Source organism: Xenopus tropicalis, chromosome 6 (assembly GCF_000004195.4).
Source record: "Xenopus tropicalis strain Nigerian chromosome 6, UCB_Xtro_10.0, whole genome shotgun sequence".
NCBI lineage: Eukaryota > Metazoa > Chordata > Amphibia > Anura > Pipidae > Xenopus > Xenopus tropicalis.
In genome coordinates, this window is record NC_030682.2 from 72054066 (window position 1) to 72078072 (window position 24007).

Genomic DNA, 24007 nt, shown 5'->3' on the forward strand with positions numbered 1-24007 from the left:
GCAGACTTTGGCAGTATAAGGGCATCTCTGCAATGTGTCAACTGGGAAAGGCTTTTCATGGGGTTAGACACAGAAGGAAAATGTAACATCTTTAAAACATTGCTTTGCAGGTATACACAACAGTATATTCCCCTTGTAAGTAAGGAGAGGCATCGCAAAGCAAAACCTTTATGGCTGAATAAAAGAGTTAGGGTCGAGGTTGGTAATAAAAAACGTGCTTTTAAAGCATTCAAGTTAGCTGGGACAGTGGAAACTTTCATCAGGTACAAGGAAGCAAATAAAGCATGCAAAAAATCTATCAGACAATCTAAAATAGAGATGGAAAGGGATATTGCAGCTAGGAGTAAAAAGAATCCAAAATTATTTTTTAATTATGTGAATAGTAAAAAAATAAAGCAAGAAGGGGTGGGAACTTTATTATCACGGGGGGGTACGTTGGTTGATGAGAACGGGGAAAAAGCAGAAATTTTGAACTCTTATTTTTCATCTGTCTAAACATCTGAGGAGCCACCTAATGAAGGCTTCCCTTTTAATATACCCAGTTCTAGTAATTTAGCTACTGACACATGGGTCACTCAGGAGGAAATTCTAAAAGAGACTTGAATATGTAAAGGTAAACAAAGGTCCAGGACCGGATGGGATTCATCCCAGGGTATTAAAGGAACAGTAACACCAAAAAATGAAAGAGCTTTAAAGTAATAAAAATATAATGCACTGTTGCCCTGCACTGGTAAAACTGGTGTGTTTGCTACAGTAACACTACTATAATTTATATAATAAGCTGCTGTGTAGCCACGGGGGCAGCCATTCAAGCTTGGAAAAAGGAGAAAAGGCACTGGTTACATTGCATATAACAGATAAGTTCTGTAGAATACAATAGTGTTTTATCTGTTATCTGCTATGTGCCTGTGCCTTTTCTCCTTTGAATGGCTGCCTCCATGGCTACATAGCAGCTTATTTATATAAATAATAGTAGACTTTCTGAAGTAAACACACAACTTTTACCAGTGCAGGGCAGCAGCACATTATATTTTAGTTACTTTTATACACTTTCATTTTTTGGTGTTACTGTTCCTTTAACCTTTTTAGTGCCACAGGATGTAGAATCTACGTCCTGTGTATCAAAGGACCAAAGTGCCACAGAACGTAGATTCTACGTCCTGCTGCACTTCCGGTTTTGGGAGCGGAGGAACGGCTTTTCAAGCCGTTCCTTCGCTCCCCACTCGTTCCCCAGCCTCCAGACAAAAGTCAGAGGTGGGGAACGAGTGGCCCCTGGGTAGCGATCGCCCAGGGGCCACATACAACTCACCTGCCATCCTCATGGCTTTGCCGGCAGCTCCTCTCCCTTCTGCAGCTTCCCCCTCTGGCCCCCCTGCTTCCTGACACGCCTCCTCACATGATCTACTGCTGCTGTGCCAGATGAGTTTCTCCTGCAGATCCTGATCTTCTAGACCCCAAGTAAGTGGCAAATACACACAAACACACAATCACACACTTATTACACTAATACACACTTATACTCACACTTACACACACACACACATGCATTTTTGGGAGGTTTTCAAACATTCATCACTTACAGCACTTAGAGAAAACTCACACTTGCTTGCATACTCACACACATGGACACAAAACACATTTTACACACATGTACACACACACTTACACACTTATGTAATTTTGTAATTTTTTTTTTTTTCTAATCGCATCGTTTTTATTCTTGCCTGAAAAAAATGTTTTATTGCCATTGCGGATAGTGTATTCGCTAACCGCACTGCGCAATACCTTTTGTGTATTATTTTGGTGTTTCTACTACATTTTCTGTGATTTTGGTGGATTTTTGGGTATTTTACTGCATGTTTAGCCATTTTATAGCATTTTCAGTTTTGCATAGTTGTTCGCTTGACTTTGTCTGTAAAACTTATTTGCCCTAGCCAAAATACTCAAACTGTTATTCTGCCCGCAGATATTATTAGGCAAAAAAAAAAAATGATTTTAGTGATTTTTTTTTTATCTTTATCAATTTTATTGCTTTTTACATTGTTCTTTGTTACTTGTCTTTGCACATGGACATTTTGTCTGCTGTATTTCAATTTGGCATCCTCTGTACCCCACATAGTTTGGTAAATCTATTCATATTGGGCATCAAACTGTTCAGTAGACTAGTGGCGTTCATACTTAGAGTGTTTTATGTTGGTACGTTACTAAATGTGGGGTACATAATGGGGCAACATGCAAGCTTTGTGACGATTTTCAGAAATGTCACAAAAACAGTTCTGTTTAGCATAGCTTTGTAGTTTGGTAGTTTGCAGTAGAAAGTTTTATTTACCCATTTTTGTTTTGTCAGAATGTGTACTTTCAGAAAATATATGGTTTTCTACAGTCTCTGTACTGTTAGGGGATCTTATGCCGCATAATACACATACTGGGTTCAAAAACTGCATGAGCCGGAGCGTCTTATGTGAAAATTTATATGCACTATTTTTACTTGGGTGCCCCTGTACCCCACATAGTTTGGTAAATCTATGCATATAGGGCATCAAACTGTTCAGTAGACCCCTGGCGTTCATATTTAGAATGTTTTATGTTGATACGGTACAAAATGTGGGGGCACATAATGGGGTAAAATGCAAGCTTTGTGACGATTTTCAGAAATGTCAAAAAAAACGTTCTGTTTAGAATAGCTTTGTAGTTTGGTAGTTTGCAGTAGAAAGATGTATTTACCCATTTTTGTTTTGTCAGATTGTGTACTTTTGGAAATTGTATAGTTTTCTAGGGTCTCTGTACTGTTAGGGGGTCTTATGCCGCATAATGCACATGCCGGTAGCTTATATTGCAGTGTATACACTTTGTATGCACTAACTTCCTTTTGGGGTCTCTAAATGCCAGATACAGTGCTGATCCTATGCACAATGGGCATCAAACTGTTCAGCCGACCCTTGGCTTTCATATTTAGGGTGTGTTTTCTTGGTACCTAATGTAATGTGGGAGATAAGGTGCTTGAAAGTGGAAGATTTGAGGTGATTTTCAGGTATTTCACCAAATCTAGCAATTTTGGGAAAGCACTGTGACTCTGTAGTTTGGAGTAGAAAGACATGGGTACCAATTTTGAATTCGTCCGAATGTGTACTTTCTAAAAATATATGGTTTTGGGGGGGTCAATGTATTTTTTTGTGTTTTTACCCCACAGAAAATGCAGTAAATGTGTTGAATTTTCAGTAGCAAAAGAGATCTCCTGGGCAATTTGTATGTACTAACTTCCTTTTGGGGTTTCTAAATTCCAGATACATCGGTGATCCTATGCACAATGGGCATCAAACCATTCAGTGGACCCCTGGCTTTCATATTTAGGGTGTGTTTTCTTGGTACCTAATGTTATGTGGGAGATAAGGTGCTTGAAAGTGGAAGATTTGAGGTGATTTTTTAGAATTTTCATAATTTTTTATAAATTCAGTAAAGCATTGCCGTTTGGTACTTAGGAGTTTGAAGACATAGTTCCCATTTCGGATTCGTCAGAATGTGTAGTTTTCAAAAATGTATGGTTTCCTGGGGTAAACCCAATGTTCCAGGATTTTTGGCTTTGGAATGTAAAGTATGCCGTATTCTGCTGTAATGCTTTGAAAATTTAGTAATTTACTGCTGGGAGTTTTTGATCTATAGAAGTCAGAAATCTCAATAAAACTATACATATCAGGTATTGGCACATTCGGGAGACATGAGGCTTTCCAAATCAGTTGAATTTTTGTCCATAAAATAAAATATGTTTCTGGTAGAAATCCTTATATCATGAAAAGTAGCATTTTTTCTTTTTTTTTTGTATTTCAAGCTCTAAATCTTGTTCCAGAAGTGGAAATACACAAAAACTCAGGTAGATTTGGAAAGCTCAGGTTCTCCTGAAAAAAACAATATATAGTTTGCCTACCTAAACTTAACCCTGCCCCCAGTAAAAGCCCCTATATTGAGAGAGCACAGAATGTTTACAAAACGTCTGGCACTGGGGGGAACTGACGAATTCGGCTGGCACTTAAAGGGTTAAATGAGCTGAGCGCTGTGATTGCCAAACCTCTTCACATAATTTTTCAGGATTCGTTGAGGTTTGGCATGGTGCCGAGAGACTGGCGAATTGCTAATGTGGTGCCGTTATTTAAAAAGGGACCTCGTTCTCAGCCTGAAAACTATAGGCCTGTTAGTCTGACATCAGTAGTAGGAAAGCTTCTGGAAGGGGTAATAAGGGATAGGATAGTTGAATACATTGCAGTTCACAATACTATTAGTTTGTGCCAGCATGGTTTTATGCGTAACAGATCTTGCCAGACTAATTTAGTTGCCTTTTATGAGGAGGTGAGCAGGAACCTTGATGCTGGAATGGCAGTTGATGTCATCTACTTAGATTTTGCTAAAGCGTTTGATACAGTACCTCACAGAAGGTTAATGATCAAATTGAGGAATATTGGGCTAGAACATAATATTTATAATTGGATAGAGAACTGGCTGAAGGATAGATTACAAAGAGTGGTGGTAAAATGGAACATTTTCTAATTGGACCAGTGTGGTTAGTGGAGTACCGCAGGGGTCAGTCCTTGGTCCTTTGCTTTTTAACTTGTTTATTAATGACCTGGAGGAGGGCATAGAGAGTAATGTTTCTATTTTTGCTGATGACACTAAATTGTGCAAAACTATAAGTTCCATGCAGGATGCTGCCGCTTTGCAGAGCGATTTGACAAAATTGGAAAACTGGGCAGCAAACTGGAAAATGAGGTTCAATGTTGACAAGTGCAAAGGTATGTACTTTGGTAGAAATAATATAAACGCGAACTATCTACTGAATGGTAGTGTGTTGGGGGTATCCTTAATGGAGAAGGATCTAGGGGTTTTTGTAGATCACAAGTTGTCTAATTCCAGGCAGTGTCATTCTGTGGCTACTACAGCAAATAAAGTGCTGTCTTGTATAAAAAAGGGCATTGACTCAAGGGATGAGCTGGAGAGAGTGCAGAGACGTGCAACTAAACTGGTAAAGGGGATGGAAGATTTAAGCTATGAGGTTAGACTGTCGAGGTTGGGGTTGTTTTCTCTGGAAAAGAGGCGCTTGCGAGGGGACATGATTACTCTGTACATTAGAGGGGATTATAGGCAGATGGGGGATGTTCTTTTTTTCCATAAAAACAATCAACGCACCAGAGGTCACCCCTATAGATTAGAGGAACGGAGCTTCCATTTGAAGCAGCGTAGGTGGTTTTTCACGGTGAGGGCAGTGAGGTTGTGGAATGCCCTTCCTAGTGATGTAGTAATGGCAGACTCTGTTAATGCCTTTAAGAGGGGCCTGGATGAGTTTTTGAACAAGCAGAATATCCAAGGCTATTGTGATACTAATATCTACAGTTAGTATTACTGGTTGTATATATAGTTTATGTATGTGAGTGTATAGATTGGTTAGTATAGGTTGTGTGCTGGGTTTACTCGGATGGGTTGAACTTGATGGACAATGGTCTTTTTTTAACCCTATGTAACTGTGTAACTATGTAACTATGACCTGTAGGTGGGCATAAGTTTTCCCAGTCTTCTCTTGGCGACTTAATGTTTCATATACACATGGAAGTAAGATTCTTTAAGTGATTATAGTGGAGAACATACAGGAATTTAGGCAGATAAACCTTTTTAAAAATATTGATTCAACCCCAAAGAGTAAGGGGAAGTTTGAACCACTGTGTGAAGTCTTTGGTCATGGAGGAAATAATTGGGTGTCGTGGTGCATTTTGTACCCAAATACATTTTGTACCCAATTTTTGCATTTTTTTTAATGAAAAAAAACGTATTTCTGCATCTTAAGATGGAACCTTTTTGTGTATATATGTGTATATATAAAAAAAAAAACTTTTTTCCTTTTTCTTTTCTCTTGTCCACACCTTTTGACAGGTCTATTTTTTAGTCCTGTTTAAAAACATAATATAGTGCCTAAATCTTGCTAAAGAAATATTGATATTAATGTGTCAGATTCTGTAAACATTTCCACTATTGTAGGAGTTCATCGTAATACTTGAATACTTGTAGTTTTTATATTGTTTTGTATATTATATTTTGTTTAATGGTTTTCTCTTTATTGCAAGGGTCAGCACATTTGTTAACTTTGGTTTTGATTAACTTTGGTTTTCACTTGCTACACTTCTTAGATGGATTTGTATTGGTTGATGTATTTATAGGGTGATTGGCCACACACCCTATAAAAACTGGAGGGTGATGTTAATTTTTTTTCACTGCTGTTGTGATTTTGTTTTTTTATTTTTCTCACCATATTCGTTATTGGATTTGCTTTCGCCTGCACGGCACGGCACGGAAACCTTTCTGACTTTGAACCTTCAATGCATGATTTTGGAATCCTTCTATAGGACTCAATGGCACTCTGCAGCTCCAACCTGGCCAAAAGAAGTCACGATACCAAAGCTTGAATGAATTCCGAAACATTCATAGTCGTTGTGACAGATACGATTTTGTCGCACAAATTGACGCAAAGCACAAAAAAGTTGCGTTAATGAAAATATAGGGAAAATTACGCAAAGTTTTATAAGTTAGAAAAATTAAAATTTTTCCCATTCTGACTCGATCGTACTTTGATAAATGTGCCCCATAATCTTCAATGTAATCCTTTGATGTCTGTTGTGACCAAGATATTTAAAGGTTTGTAAAACTTGGACCTGTATTTGGCAGATTGAGAGTGTAACCCTTTTTTTTTTTTTTTTTTTTAAATAAGGTAACTAGATCAGCTTTCTTTCTAGTCAACTGGTAACATAGTAGATGAAAGGTAGTCTCAGAGGATAAAAGTTGAACTGAAGAAGCTGCTCGGATGAGTAGTGAAACGTCTTCAATGATTACCAAACAAGTCCAGTTGCTTTAAATTTATTTATACTAGATATAGCAGTAAACAGTAGTTTTGTTGATAGCTGATATTGTAGGCACATGCTAAAGCTAAATGCATTAAATGTGAACTTCTGCAATTAATCTGGTGTGTAAAGGACAGCCTTTACCTGTCATCACTTTTCACTAAGATAACTGGAAATGCTCTGCCCGTGGTCGATATTGGCAGTAACAAATTATCACTCTATGAAAGAAGAAAGCAAAGTGGTCATAGTTGGTCTTGTTTGGATAGCCAGAACATTTAACAGGCTAATGAATTAATAGTATCCATTTCTTAATTTAAAATGGTATATATTTTATAAAATTGTTATCTGCACCAGTATTTATTTTCCCAATTTAATACAGTAAAGGAGGCTAATGTATGAAGATCTGCAACTTTACATTAAAGTGGACCTGTCACCCAGACATAAAAAGCTGTGTAATAAAAGCCCTTTTCAAATTAAACATGAAACCCAAAATCATTTTTTATTACCACATCCATACCCATTATAAAAGCATTTGAAAATCCCAGCTGTCAGTCATATATTGCCTGCCCCGCCTCTATGCCTTAGGCATAGAGGTGTGGCAGACAGTTACTTTCATTTTCAATTCAGAACTTTTTAGATGTTGCTGCACTGCTCACATTCCCCCTCCCTCCTCACCATGCAATTTTGTAACCAGTGCATGGACATGGGCATTAGGTTCCCCCATAATGGCACAGAAACAAGATATTGGCAGAATGCAATGCCTGCTTTGATAACAGTGTCCACAAAATGGCCCCTGCCTGCTTGCTGCAATTGTGAATTCCAAGGCTGAAGAAACTAAGATTAAAATAATTTATATAGTGAAAGTAAAGTTTATTTTGCTTGACAACCACAATAGAAAACAATTTGGAATTATTTCTTAAGGTGACAGGTCCGCTTTAAGAATTCTTGGCTTAGGGAGTTCAATTGGATGAATACATTTAGGGTCTTATTATCAAACTGCCCCAAGAACTTTTCAGTATGGTGTTACTTTAGTGGATGTTAAGGCAATTCTGGCCACCTTAGCTCTGTTAGAGGAAATCTTAGGGCTTTAACTTGACCTTATTGAGACATTTTTAGATGAGAATCTTCTTTAGGTCCATAATGAGATGGAGATTAATTTTTCTGGTGTCCCTTTGAAAAACAACACATCCCTGAGCAATTAACAGAAAGTCACTGGTAAGATTGTTAAGAAGTTGACGCATTATATCCTGAAGCTATATTTACAGCCCTAGTGCAGTATGCATAATGTACAGTGTTTTTTTTACTTAGAATGCAGTGTCCAATTGCCTTTCATTTTAACTTACAGTAACCTAATGTAAAGAGCACCGGGAGACCAGCGTGTGCTCCTACCTCTACGCTCCTGCGCACATTCGTTCTCGGCGCACAATGCCCTTAGACGCGCATGCACATAAATGCTGGCATTTTGATGTCAGCGGACGTGCTGATGTAACATTTGGCGCTAAATTATAATTTAAATTGTGTTCCTTCATTTGTTTTAGTGCCCAAGCTAGTTTAGAATATTCTGACTTTGCTAAAGCCTTTGTTATTCTGATTCCTGCTGGTTTTTTTTACTTTTGCCTGTTCCTGACTTACGAATCTCCGCTGCCTGCCACCGACCTTTTGCCTGACTTGACTTTGCCTGGTCCCTTTGTACCGTGTTTTCTGAAAAAACCTTGGCCAAGTGTAGGATCCCTGTCAACTCTGCCACAGAAAGTCAGGGGCCCCAAAAGGGCATCAGTGTATACCAGGGTTGGCAGGGCTCTCCCGCTACACCTAAGAGGTTACTCCTGGCAGTTTACAGGCTCCTCCACATGACAGTCCGTAACAATTAGCTTGGACCAACATGGAGCCTTCTCACACTGCTGCTGCTGGCTCCTTAGAGAATGTCCTGGAAACGCTCCTCAAGTATCTACAGTCGTGGCCAAAAGTTTTGAGAATTACATAAATATTGGAAATTGGAAAAGTTGCTGCTTAAGTTTTTATAATAGCAATTTGCATATACTCCAGAATGTTATGAAGAGTGATCAGATGAATTGCATAGTTCTTCTTTGCCATGAAAATTAACTTAATCCCAAAAAAACCTTTCTACTGCATTTCATTGCTGTCATTAAAGGACCTGCTGAGATCTTTTCAGTAATCGTCTTGTTAACTCAGGTGAGAATGTTGACGAGCACAAGGCTGGAGATCATTATGTCAGGCTGAATGGGTTAGAATGGCAGATTTGACATGTTAAAAGGAGGGTGATGCTTGAAATCATTGTTCTTCCATTGTTAACCATGGTGACCTGCAAAGAAACGCGTGCAGCCATCATTGCATTGCATAAAAATGGCTTCACAGGCAAGGATATTGTGGCTACTAAGATTGCACCTAAATCAACAATTTATAGGATCATCAAGAACTTCAAGGAAAGAGGTTCAATTCTTGTTAAGAAGGCTTCAGGGCGTCCAAGAAAGTCCAGCAAGTGCCAGGATCGTCTCCTAAACAGGATTCAGCTGCGGGATCGGAGTGCCACCAGTGCAGAGCTTGCTCAGGAATGGCAGCAGGCAGGTGTGAGCGCATCTGCACGCACAGTGAGGCGAAGACTTTTGGAAGATGGCCTGGTGTCAAGAAGGGCAGCAAAGAAGCCACTTCTCTCCAAAAAAAACATCAGGGACAGATTGATCTTCTGCAGAATGTATGGTGAATGGACTGCTGAGGACTGGGGCAAAGTCATATTCTCAGATGAAGCCGCTTTCCGATTGTTTGGGGCATCTGGAAAAAGGCTTGTCCGGAGAAGAAAAGGTTGAGTGCTACCATCAAGTCCTGTGTCATGCTAACAGTAAAGCATCCTGAGACCATTCATGTGTGGGTTGCTTCTCATCCAAGGGATAGGGCTCACTCACAATTTTGCCCAAAAACACAGCCATGAATAAAGAATGGTACCAAAACACCCTCCAACAGCAACTTCTTCCAACAATCCAACAAGAGTTTGGTGAAGAACAATGCATTTTCCAGCATAATGGAGCACCGTGCCATAAGGCAAAAGTGATAACTAAGTGGCTCAGGGACCAAAAGGTTGAAATGTTGGGTCCATGGCCTGGAAACTCCCCAGATCTTAATCCCATTGAGAACTTGTGGTCAATCCTCAAGAGGCGGGTGGACAAACAAAAACCCACTAATTCTGACAAACTTCAAGAAGTGATTATGAAAGAATGGGTTGCTATCAGTCAGGATTTGGCCCAGAAGTTGATTGAGAGCATGCCCAGTCGAATTGCAGAGGTCCTGAAAAAGAAGGGCCAACACTGCAAATACTGACTCTTTGCATAAATGTCATGTAATTGTCGATAAAAGCCTTTGAAATGTATGAAGTGCTTGTAATTATATTTCAGTACATCACAGAAACAACTGAAACAAAGATCTAAAAGCAGTTTAGCAGCAAACTTTGTGAAAGCTAATACTTGTGTCATTCTCAAAACTTTTGCCCACGACTGTAGAGTTCAAAAAGGCTCATCTTTCTCAATCCCTTTAGCTTTATGCTTCCCATCTGGATGCCCTCCAAGGTGCTTCTGCTCCGACTCCTTAGGTTTCTGCCCCGGTTGCTCTTCCTGCTGTTCAGAGCCAAAGATTCCTGCTCCTATGCACTATGCAGGAGATCTTGAAGTTTGCCGAGATCCTGAAGTGTCTCATTAAATTTGAACTGTCTCCTCTCAAGTTCCCCACTGAGAAGTTTAAGGTGGAATACATTATTGCCTTGCTCTATGGTAAAGCACTGACCTTGATGTCACCACTTTGGGAACGAGATGATCCCTTATTTCACAAATCCTCGGCTTTCATTTCTACATTCCATGAGATCTTTGATGCCTCTGGTCGAAAAATCAATGCCTCTGCCTGCATTTTGTACTTTGGCGGCTGAAGTCTCCTGGAACAATAATGCCCTGGTCGCAGCTTTCTGGCAAGGACTGAATGAAAGTTTCAAGGATGAATTGGCCGCAAGGAAACTGCCTACACAGTTTGAGCAGTTAGTGTCCCTTGTTATCCACATTGACACCAGAATTAAAGAGAGGCAAATCCCAGAAATCACGATCCTGTAGACCATTTGCATCTTTTCAAGCTGATGAGCCCATGCAACTAGGGGCCACAAGTCTGTCCCCAGAAGTGAGGACTGGCAAAAAGTCTTTGTCTATATTGTAAACAGAGTGGTCATCTACTTAAGGCCTGCCCTCCAAAGCCTCAGTGTCAGGGAAACGCTACTACCTAGGTCCGAGTGGGGAGTCTCTCCTAGGCAGAATTGATTCACTCCCAGATAAGCAAGTTTATAGAATTTTGTACCCGCTACCCTATTCTATTCTTCTAATTCCGTTCCCTGTCAAGCATTCCTGGACTCTGGGGCAGCAGGGAATTTAATTTTCCTTTGTCAAGAAATGTGGCTTTCCCTCTTCTTCTCTCAAAGTGCCATTCTCAGCTCAAGTGGTTGACGATCGACCTGTATCTCTGGAGCTGTTAAAATCCTCCACAGTGCTGTTGCAGTTACGGGTGGGGTGGTTACACTCGGAAGAGATTTCCTTCCTAATCGAGTGTCCTGCCACTCCAATTATTCTTAGTCTTTTGTGGCTAAGACAACATAATCCAACCAATTGGTCCACCAGAGAGCCCACTGCCTGGAGTTTCTCCTGCCATTTTAAATGTATGCCTACTCGTATTATGCCACTGCATGTCTCATCAGATCTTTTGCCTAACTGCTATATTGCTATATGTCTTTGAGAAAAAGAATTCAGAGACTCTTCCACCACATAGGCCATACGATTTCCCTATTGAACTTATCCCTGGCACTATGCCTCCAAGGGGTAGAACTTATCCTTATCTGTCCCAGAAACCCAAGCCATGAAAGAATGCTTCCAAGAGAATCTTTCCAGAGGCTTCATTAGAAAATCTAGTTCTCCTGCTGGTGCTGGCTTCTTCATTTAAGAGAACGATGGGAGTCTCAGACTGTGTATCAACTACCTTGGTCTCAATAAAATCAGTTAAGAATCATTATCCACTCCCCTTAATTCCTGAACTATTTGACAAATAAAAAAGCCAAGGTTTTCTCCAAACTTGATCTTCGAGGGGCTTACAACCTGATCTGCGTCCGTCAAGGGGAAAACTGCGTTCAATAACAGTGATTGCCACTACCAAGTATCTATTCATTCCCTTCAGGCTATGCGATGCCCCAGCAGTCTTCCAAGACTTCATAAATGGCATTTTTCATTATATGTTACAATCATGTGTTGTGGTATACCTTGATGATATCCTGGTGTTTTCCTCATCCTTATCTGAACATATTCCTCAAGTCAAGTCAGTTTTACAATGTCTCAGAGAAAATAATCTTTGTGCAAACTGGAGAAATGCAAGTTCAAGATCTTCTTCCTAGGGTATATTTTCTCTTCTTCTGGATTTGAGATGGATCCTACCAAGGTTTCTGCTGCCACCGAGTGGCCTACTCCTGTAGGTCTCCTGTAGGTCTGTAGTGCTACGGCACTATTAAGTTCAGAAATTGCAGTAATATGTCAAGGAAATAAACACCCACACACTATGGTTTATAGCACACGTGCTTCTTTGGCTACAGACAAACAACCCTAAACAATGCACACAATGCTACAGTACTACTGTGAATAAAACCATTGTAACAGTTAATACTTAGCTTCATTTAGGCAGTGAAGTTCAACAGAGGTAAGTTCAAACTGCAGTCCTTAAAGGTAAGAATAGTGATGAGCGAATGGATGGCATGGGGAATTGTTTCACCAAACTTCATTGAAAATTCATAGCGGAAAAATTAGTTTGCATGAAAAAAAATTGCGGTTGCATCAAAAAAAGACGGGCGGCAAAAAAAAAAAAAGTTGCGCAACAAACGCGTTAAGCAGATTTTTCACCATTTTTTAAATTTTCTGGCGAAGCGTAATGGGACAGATTCGCTACTTAAGGTCCTTTGGTCAAAATAGACAACTCCAATGGGAGATTATGGGGCAGATTCATCAAAGTACAAGTTCGAATCCCGAAATGGGTAAAATTCGTATTAGATATGATAATTTCTGATGATCAGAAACGTCATGAAAATGCTTATGAAAAAATCGTAATAGTCACAATAATATCGTATTGGCGATCCAAAAGTCACCAAATTTTCAACAATCGTAAACGGCAGGAAAACCTTCCTGCTGTGCATGTTTTTGGAAGCTTCCCATAGGACTCAATGGCACTCTGCTGCTCCAACCTGGCCAAAAGGAAAGTCACAATAATGAAGCTTTAATGAATCTGAAACTTTCGTACTCATTGCGACAAATACGGTTTTGTCGCACAAATTGACTCAAAAGTACGAAAAAGTTGCGCAAATTAGCGAAAAAGTCGCAAAAAAAATATGCATAAAATAAGATTCGGAAACAATTGTACTTTGATGAATGTGCCCCATTATGTGCACTCTAGGCACTTTCAAAGTCCTAGAAGAGTCCTTGTGCAGGCTTATTTCTTCAAATAATTCCATTTACTGTGTTAAATGGAAATATCAGTATTCTATGCAGGCCTACATATTTGAAAAGCCTACATTATAGTTACATGTCACAACAGAAATCATTTATATTTTTCATCGCACTACAAGGTCTGAAGCCCATACAACGTTTCCTTGGCTTTGCCAAATTCTATAGAAGGTTCATTAAAGGTTTTTCCTCAAATCAAAGACTCTAAGTCACTCTGGTCTCCTGAGGCCAAAAAGCTAAAGTCAGCTTTTGCTTCTGATCCATCCAGATACTTCTCATCCATTTACCTTGGAAGTTGGCATCACCCATACTCCAGTACAATTCTTCCTGACCATAATAACTTGGAATACATTTCTTCTGCTAATAGACTAAACCTTCAACAAGCTAGATGAGCATTATTTTTCTCTAGGTTCAGTTTCCTCATCTCTTACAGACCATGGTCCAAAAACATCAAAGCTGATGCCCTATCAAGATCCCTAACTTCGGAAGTGGATGTCCCTGTTGCTGAAGCTGCTGTTCTTGACTTCAAGTCTATTTGGTCTACTGCTGGTGAAGGCTTCTGTCTGTCAAAAGAAGGCAGCAGATAGATGTCATAGACCCGCTCCTTGTTTTGCGGTTAGAGATTCCGTATGGTTATCTATCAAGCTTTGTGTTCCTTCCTCTAAGTTGGGTCCCTGTTACATTGGTCCTTTTAAAATCAAAGAAATCATCAATCCTGTTTATATTAAGCTCGAGCTTCCTCCCACTATGAATATTTCATACTCCTTTCATGTCTCCCTCCTTAAACCGGTAGTCAGTAATGCCTTTTCTTCTGCCTCTCCTCCTCCAACTCTTGTTTCTGTCGAAGGGCATCATTTGAGGTTGAGCTTGTGGATTCTCTCAGGTTTAGAGAAAAGATTTGATACCTTACTCTCTGGAAGGGCTTTGTTCCTGAGGAGAGATGTTGGGTGGCAGCTAAAGATACTCATGCTCCGCGTTTGGTAAAGCTTTATCACAAAAAGTTTTCCGGCAAACCTTGGGAGTGTCATGGATCGGCGACGCTCCCTACCTGCTCCTGTGCGGCGGCGTCCTTCCTCCCGGCGCGGCGAATCCAAGATGGCGGCGCCCAGGGCTCCACGTGGGCGCAAGGACGCCGGCGCGATGACGTCACGCGCTATGGCGCCAAATTCAAACTTAAAAAGACGCCAGAGACCCAGGTTCAATGCCCGAGTATAGCTCAATTTACCTATTGTGTTCCTGGGTCTCTATTTGTCTCATCTGCCTTCCTGTTGATGTTTATTTGCCTGTTCTTGACCTTGAACCTTGCTGCCTGCCTTAAGTGACCTTTGCCTCGACCTGACCTTGCTTTTGGATTACCCTGCATCTGTACTTCGCTCGGACTCGCTGGAAGCGGCCTTCCTCCTTGATCCTGACTTCACCCTCCCCGTGGGTGCCGAAGGCCCCCCTTGACATTATACTCGGGCCATGGATCCCGAGGAAGTGGTACCGGACGTCGGAAGAGCCCTTCGCGGGCTGGCGTCCCGTATGGAGGCATATGAATCCCAGCAAGTCAGAATTGGGCAAGTACTTGATTCCATTTTGTCCCGTTTGCCCGCTACTCCCGCTGTCGCGGAAATTCCTCCTGCTGTGGTGGTTCCTCTGCCAGCAATGTCACCAGCTTGTGAGCCACGAATACCTCCTCCTCCGCGCTACAGTGGCAATCCGCAGGCCTGCAGGGGATTCGTGACTCAATGCCAGATTCAGTTTAAGTTCCAACCTTCCCAATTCTCCTGTGAGTGAGCAAAGGTGGGCTACGTTATGTCTCGTCTGGAGGGCAAACCACTGGAATGGGCAACTTCTCTCTGGGAGAGCCAGTCACCCCTGACATTTGATGTGAAGGAATTTCTACAGATGTTCAGAACCATCTTTGATGCCCCTGGTCGGGTCGCTACTGCCTCTTCACGCCTGCTGCAAATCCGACAGGGCAGTCTCGGTGCCAGTGAGTATGCCATAGACTTTAGAACCCTCATGGCGGAAACTTCCTGGAATGAGGAGGCTTATAAGGCAGTCTTCTACCAAGGCCTATCGTCCCGTCTGAAGGATGACCTGGTATCCAGAGATCTACCTGACTCCCTTGAAGATTTGATTGCTCTCGCTATTAAGGTGGACACTCGCCTTAAAGAACATCAGGCTGATAAAGAGCGGAGTAAAAAGTCTCATCCAGTCCTGGCTCCGCGCTTCCAGAACCCTATGATACCCCCGTCTTCTCCGCAGTTTACCACTTCCCCTTCGGAGGAACCCATGCAACTTGGGAAGGCTCGACTATCCGCACAAGAGAAGCTTCGGAGACGCCTTTCCGGCCTATGTCTGTACTGCGGCGGACAATCCCACTTAGCGGTTTCCTGCCCTGTCAAGCTGGGGAATACTCCTGCTTCAAGTAAGACTGTTGTTTCTTTTGCTGGTAGTATTGTTCCTAAATCAGTGGAACAATCTCACCAATTTCATGTTCCTGTGCAGATCCGGTTGTCCTCCCAGGCAATTCCAGTCTCAGCCTTCCTTGATTCCGGAGCTGCAGGAAACTTTATGGACTTGGCATTCGCAAAAAAGGTTGGCATTTCCCTCTTTCTAGTGGCTCCTCCTATTCGGGTCTTCGCCATCGATGACAGACCTCTCTCCACGGACACCATCACTTTAACCACCGGTGAACTATCTGTCCAGGTTGGAGCACTACATCTGGAAAAGATGTCATTCCTGATCATCTCATGTCCTTCGACTCCTGTTGTGCTGGGGTTGCCATGGCTACGACTCCATAACCCCTCCATTGACTGGTCATCGGGTCAAATCTCCCGTTGGAGTCAGTACTGCCAAAGACATTGTTTAATTCCTCAGCCACTCCAGCGGGTTACAGTCTCCTCTACGAGTTTTTCAGCTGTACCCTCCGTCTACAGGGACTTCTCTGATGTTTTTTGTAAAAAGTCAGCAGAGTTTCTTCCCCCGCATCGGCAGTATGACTGCCCTATTGATCTCCTTCCTGGAACCATGCCACCCCGTGGGCGGACCTATCCTTTATCCCCTGCAGAGACGGCTGCCATGAAGGAGTATATCTCTGAGAATCTCCAACGTGGATTTATCCGTCCTTCTACCTCCCCAGCAGGAGCTGGCTTCTTTTTTGTCGAAAAGAAAGACGGTGGACTCCGCCCCTGTATTGACTACCGGGGTCTCAATAAAATAACTGTTAAGAACAGATATCCATTACCCTTTATTTCTGAACTTTTTGACCAACTTAAAGGGGCCAAGATTTTCTCTAAGTTGGATCTCCGCGGGGCCTATAATCTCATCAGGATCCGAGAGGGCGATGAGTGGAAAACGGCTTTCAATACCCGTGATGGGCATTACGAGTACCTCGTGATGCCCTTCGGCCTCTGCAACGCTCCAGCCGTCTTCCAAGAGTTCGTTAACGATATTTTTCGGGACCTCCTGGGGAAGTCTGTTGTCATGTACCTGGATGACATCCTTATCTTCTCTCAAGATTTGGAGACCCATCGCTCCCAAGTCAAAGAAGCCCTTTCTCGCCTTAGAGAAAATTTCCTTTTCGCCAAGTTGGAGAAATGCACTTTCGAAGTACCAAAGATCTCCTTCCTGGGCTACATTATCTCGTCTAGGGGCTTCGAAATGGATCCTGCCAAAGTATCTGCTATCCAGAAGTGGCCACTTCCCCAGAGTACTAAAGCAATCCAGAGGTTTATAGGATTTGCGAACTATTATCGCCAATTTATTAAAGGCTTTTCTTCCCGCATTGCTCCTATCCTTTCCCTCATCCGCAAAGGAGGGAGACCCAATTGTTGGCCTCCTGTGGCCCTTGAAGCCTTCCAGTCCCTGAAGGATGCCTTCATTTCGGCCTCTGTTCTTCGACACCCTGAGCCTCATTTACCCTTCTTTATTGAAGTCGACGCCTCTGATGTAGGAGCGGGTGCTATCCTTTCCCAGAGACATTCTGCTGATGGTAAGCTCCATCCATGTGCATACTTCTCCAAGAAGTTTTCCTCCGCCGAGCAGAATTACGACATTGGGAATCGTGAACTCCTGGCTGTCAAACTCGCCCTCGAGGAATGGCGACACCTCTTAGAGGGAGCATCTCATCCGGTCACGATCTATACTGATCATAAGAACCTAGAATTTCTTCAGTCTCTCAAGAGACAGAATCCCCGTCAGGCGAGGTGGTCGCTGTTCTTCTCCCGTTTCAATTTTGTCCTGACGTATCGTCCTGGGACCAAGAATCGGAAGGCAGACGCTCTGTCTCGAAGTTTCTCCCCCGAAGATCGTCTACCTATTGAGCAAGAGCCTATCATTCCTCCTATCAGGATCATTGCCTCTGTATTGCCCCAATTTGCTGAACAAATTTTGCGAAGCCAGTCTGCCGCTCCTTCCGATACTCCCATAGGAATGGCATTTGTACCTCCCGAGTTACGCCTTCCTATTCTCCAGCAGACTCATAGCTCCAAACAAGCTGGCCACCCAGGTTCTGAAAAAACTCTTGAGCTTCTTCGACGCCTAGTTTGGTGGCCGACCATCCGCAAGGATGTCCGAGACTTTGTCGCAGCTTGTACAGTATGTGCCACCACTAAAGCCAGTCACTCTCGACCCTGCGGTCTTCTGCATCCATTGCCAATACCCTCTCGCCCATGGACGCATTTGGGTATGGACTTTATTGTGGAGCTGCCGCCCTCCTGTGGTAACACTGTCATTTGGGTAGTGATAGACCGCTTCAGCAAGATGGCACACTTCATACCCTTGAGGAAACTCCCCTCGGCTGTAGAACTGGCTCATCTCTTCATACAGCATATCTTTCGTTTACATGGTTTCCCTGTGGAAATTGTCTCCGATAGAGGATCCCAGTTTGTTTCCAGATTTTGGCGCTCCTTGTGCAAGTCTCTGGGAGTATCTCTTCAGTTCTCCTCTGCCTATCATCCTCAGACCAATGGGGCAGCAGAGCGTGTAAACCAAGCTCTTGAACAGTTTCTGCGAAACCATGTTTCCCTTTGCCAAGACGACTGGTCGGATTTACTCCCGTGGGCAGAGTTCGCTCACAACAATGCCAGTCACTCCTCCACTGGAAGATCTCCTTTCTTGTCGGTGTATGGTCAACATCCTTTGGCCTTCCCTCAAGATTTGCTTCTCTCCGAAGTTCCCGCTGCAGATGACCTGGCGGCTCACATGTCTGTTATCTGGGCTGCCACCAAGTCTAATTTGGAAAAGAGTTCCTTGGTACACAAGACCTTCGCTGATCGTCGGAGAAAGCCTTCCCCTCCATACAAGGTTGGTGAAAAAGTCTGGCTTTCTTCCAGGAACATCCGCTTGAAGGTACCATCTCCGAAACTGGGTCCCAAGTTCCTGGGTCCCTTCTCCATCTCTGAGGTGATCAATCCCGTAGCAATCCGGCTACAACTTCCCCCAGAGATGCGGATTCCTAACGTGTTCCACGTCTCCCTGTTGAAACCAGTGGTGCTCAATCACTTCTCCTCTGCTCAGTCCCCTCCTTCTGCCGTCCTCGTGGATGGTCAGCAAGAGTACGAAGTTGAGAAGATTCTAGATTCTAGGCTCTCCAGGGGATCACTCCAATACCTCGTCCAATGGAAGGGATTCGGCCCTGAGGAATGCTCCTGGGAGAAAGACTCTGATGTACATGCTCCTCGTCTTGTGAAGGCATTCCATGATCAATTTCCTCAGAAGCCTCGGCCTAGTGGTCCAGTGGCCCCCCGTGGGGGGGGGGGTACTGTCATGGATCGGCGACGCTCCCTACCTGCTCCTGTGCGGCGGCGTCCTTCCTCCCGGCGCGGCGAATCCAAGATGGCGGCGCCCAGGGCTCCACGTGGGTGCAAGGACGCCGGCGCGATGACGTCACGCGCTATGGCGCCAAATTCAAACTTAAAAAGACGCCAGAGACCCAGGTTCAATGCCCGAGTATAGCTCAATTTACCTATTGTGTTCCTGGGTCTCTATTTGTCTCATCTGCCTTCCTGTTGATGTTTATTTGCCTGTTCTTGACCTTGAACCTTGCTGCCTGCCTTAAGTGACCTTTGCCTCGACCTGACCTTGCTTTTGGATTACCCTGCATCTGTACTTCGCTCGGACTCGCTGGAAGCGGCCTTCCTCCTTGATCCTGACTTCACCCTCCCCGTGGGTGCCGAAGGCCCCCCTTGACAGGGAGCCCCCGGTGGGTGCTCCTGAGAGGGGGGGCACTGTAAGGAATACCAGGCTCTTACCTCTATGTGTGTCAGCCTCCGTTGAGGCATACTTCTGCGCGCATCCATTATCTGCGCGCTCCAACACTCACTGCCCTCAGCCGCGCGCATACGCAGTAACACTAGAGCTGCATTGCGATGTCAGCAGATGCACTTTTGCTTTTTTAAATTCGAATTTAAATTGCATTCCTTTGTTTATTTTAGCTAGTTTAGAGTATTCTGACTTTTCAAAAGCCTTTGTTATTCTGATTCCTGCTGGTTTTTTTTTTACTTTTGCCTGTTCCTGATCCCTTTGTACTGCATTTTTTGGAAAAACCTTAGCTGTGTGTAGGATCCCTGTCAACTCCACCGCAGAAATTCTGTGGCCCCAAAAGGGCGTCGGTGAACACTAGGGTTGGCAGGGCTCTCCTATTACACCTAAGAGGTTACTCCTGGCAGTTTACGGGCTCCTCTACATTACAGTCCGTAACACCTAGCTTTATTCCTGAGGTTTAATCCTAAATATTTCAGAATGATGAGGGACTGGCCATTATAGGGACTGGGGCAAAACAATGAAAACCAGGAAATAGGTGTACGTTTATACAGATATGAAGCAAGCAAGGTCAGGAGAGAGGCTTGCCCTTAGAACTGTTGAAGCAGATATCAATGATGTTGAAACCTAAACACTGTACATGTAACTATCCCTGGCTGGTCAGAAGGCCAGTTGGAGTAAAAACACCGCTGCTTAATCATCAAGCAATCACCTTAAAGAGGGAATACACCTTACATTTTTTGTTGTAATGTAAACATAGGTATTTATTTGTTCCTCCTTTCTTGAATATTTTTGTAATTATTTACATTTTTGTTTTTTCCTCTGTTAGAGGAAATTTTAGAGGGCTGTTACTTGACCTTATTTTTATACAAATACTCTAGGTCTGCAATGAGATGGAGGATTTATTACTTTATTAACAGAATGAAAGTCAGAAGAAAATGATTACTGTTATTTAATGTAACTCTGCAGTTGCTGTAAACTCTTGAATTACAGAATATAGGTTTGTATTTCTGATTCTAGCTAGCAGTTTTTATTAGTTAAAATTCAACATCTGCAATATTGGCTATAATATTTTTGTGTACAAGATACAAAAGGGAAATATAAAAGCAAAATTGTTACCTTTAGCAGCACAAATAAGAGACATGCATCATGAAGTTTTTATGTATTTACAGATGCCTCAGCTGGAAAAGAAGCTTCAGATGGAATTACAGGATGCTGCCAGAGTTATAGCATGTCGCTTTCCTTTTCCTAATTGGGTGCCAGATCACACTTTTGGAGAAGGAGTCGATACTATCTGGACATATGACCTTGATGTCAATGCATTTAAAAAAGTCAGTGACTCCAAACCAATTGCCCAACAACACTGTACTCTTGAAACAGCAGAATAAAAAAGCAGCACATCACATACAGTACAAAACAGTTTAATTTTTGTACTTTTGTAACCCTAGAATCCTTGTAATTAAAGCTAATGGATTATGAAGACTTGATTGCCCTCAAATCTAAACATATTCGATAATTCATATTTTGTTTCCTAACACATAGTTGTACTGTATGAATTCTACGTTTGTTTTTTACATTTTCCAAAGGCTTGTGTCTGCTTTCAATCCTTCCATCTTTTGATGAGCTATTCAATTCATTGAAAATTAAGAATGCTTATATCTCTGATATATCCCTGCCGGCTTCTCTCCATTCTCCTCCAGATATAGTAGTCACAGGGGAATAAAAGACAAAAAAATTAAATATTGTGCAGTATTCTTTTGTTTTGTGAATATCATACCCTTCTGTATTATAATGGGAAAAAAGGGGGGAATGTGTTCTAACACCTTAACTTGTCCACACACGTGTAGGAAATGGTGCAATTAATTCTTAATTTTGGTGCACACTGTATGGTGAAGGTGGGTACTCACAAACTGTAAAAAGCTTCTTGCCATGTCATTTGTTGTTGTGAGTCGGGGGAGATTCATTTTAAGCACTTGGAGTTATTGATCAGAAGGGTGTATAAGTGGATATAAGTATTTCAGATATGTAATTTGTAAGGTAAGAGAACAATAGATCACTGATAAATGGGAGCATGTAATAAGTCTTTAGCATAAAAATGTATACATTGTTCATTGTACATTGTAGGAGAAACAGTTTTTTCTTTGTGTGTATTGAATATCATTTTTTCAAACTCATTTTAACTCCACTGGCAGCAGAAAAATAAAGCATGTTATAGTTTGCACTAGTGTGCAGTGTACATAATAAAACATTGTCCTGAAGACACAAATTTTGCATTCAAAATGATTACACCTCCTTCAAGCAGTACTTAAAAATGCTATATTCTTAGTTACATTTCCTAGTTTAAAAGCTGTCTAATGAATATTATGTTGTGAAATGCTCATTGTTCAATGTTTGTCGATTTATGATTTTTTATTACATTTGTCCAATAGATATTTCTGCAGGTGAGACTGAGCTATTAAGTGGTGGGTATATGGGAAATCAAATGTGCCAATTTTAGGTCAAATATCAGTTGGATAAGGCAGATAAGCAGTTGAATTGGTGTGAGACCTGAATCGGCAGCTGAAATCTGCCCATGTATGGCTACCTTTACATTTCCTTTGGTAACGCTCCCACATATTTTGCAATTTAATTATGGGTGTTCTGATTGCACCTTTTTCCTTAAATTACGTGATAAGTGAACCCCTGCTGTCCATTAATCATCATCAGATGCAATTTTTCTAGAATACATAGTGGAGGGCCACTAATGGAAGCCAGTTTTGACCACCCCCCCTTTTTAAACCACACCCATGTCAAACCACACCCATGTTATCACAAGAGCTTTTAGGACCATGCCCATATTAATGGTGGTAGTGCAGCAAAAACCCAAATGGTTGGTGCTCACTGCAGGGATATCCACCATCATTCATAGTTGAAAGAATTATATCATATTAAGACACACCCTTAAATCCATATGCCTCCTCCTCCCCTGTGGATAGCACAGTAACCCCCAGCACATAATTACACAAACTAGGGACCATTTAATGGCTATATATAACTGCTAACGAACTCACAGAACAAACCCCTGCCAGATTAACTTCCCATAGACAGCATAGGGCAGGTACACACATGGCACACACAGGCAGCGTAGGGCAGGCAGAGTATGGCACACACAGGTAGTACTCTGCCTGCCCTACCCTCCCTGTGTGCGCCATACTCTGCCTGCCCTACCCTGAATATGTGTGGCATACTCTGCCTGCCCATAACTGCCTGTGTGTGTCATACACACAGGCAGCATAGGGCAGGTAGTACATACAGTGACACAAATGGCACTGCTCCTACAGTCTGTCTAAGGTGTAAACAATGTGGGTGCTTACAGCCTGAATCTGAGGTGTGAACCATGCAGGGGGGCAGTTAATCTCAGTATTGATACAATTTAAAGTTTACACAAAGATGTAAATTTACACAAAGCAGCCAGACAGGTTGGGGGCCACACAGAGGGGGGTCGCGGGCCGCAAGTGGACAGCTCTGTATTAGACCATTAGGATCAGTATTTTTTTCAGTATATGTCATGGACAATACCACCACCTCTAGAATCATGGTGAACTTAACTGTGTGCTGTAAATGAGACCAAGTTTATAAACTTGTTGCATGACAACTTTGTAGTTATAAACATATTCTCATTTACTGTCCTGGCAGTACTATTGGTCAAGTCAATATCAGGATAATTAAAATCCCCCATTATTAGCAGCCTTTTCTTTTTGCAACAGGAGCTGAGCCTCCTCCTCTTCACTTACTATAGCATACCCCTTCAATTAATTTGATGGATTCTTTGCTATCTGTGAGAAGCTCAACCCATAAGGCTTCAGCTTCCTCTGTAACCACCATCACTTCCTCCTTAATATTTGCTTTTAATTCCTGCTTAACGAACAGACACACCCCTCCTCCAAATCAATGTATAACCTCCAATATTATCTGCCCAATCATGCGACTCATTCAACCACGTTTCAGCAACGCCAATCACATCATATTTCCGCTCCAACGCTAGTATGTCCAGCTCTCCCATTTTACCAGTCAGACTCCTTGCATTAGTAAACATACATTTAATACTAGTACCAGTGTGAGAATTTCACATAAACAACTTATGGTCCACCTTGCCATTATCAGTATCCCGAAGCAAGTCTCCTTCCCCCAGTTTCCCTTACTATGCCCACTCCCTCATCTATCCTGTCTACCACAGAATTACTCGCTGCACCCCCCCCACTTTTAGTTTAACATTTCCTCAAAGCCTCTAGCCATCTTCTCCCCCAAAGCAGCTGCAGCATCATCATTGCAGTCCATCCCTGGCAAAGAGCCTGTTGCTGATTACCAAGACCACTG

General features: G+C 42.4%; 1 protein-coding gene across 3 annotated transcripts in view; it reads left to right on the forward strand.

Moving 5' to 3' along the window:
* Positions 1-21917, forward strand: part of atpsckmt (ATP synthase c subunit lysine N-methyltransferase) — a 90678-nt gene extending 68761 nt beyond the window's left edge. For all 3 annotated transcript variants that reach the window (XM_012964675.2, XM_012964674.2, NM_001016023.3), the window contains one exon: positions 20824-21917. In XM_012964675.2, the coding sequence (XP_012820129.1) occupies positions 20824-21039 (216 nt within the window). In that variant the 3' untranslated portion in view covers positions 21040-21917. The remainder of the gene's footprint in view (positions 1-20823) is intronic.
* The last annotated feature ends 2090 nt before the right edge of the window (positions 21918-24007 follow it).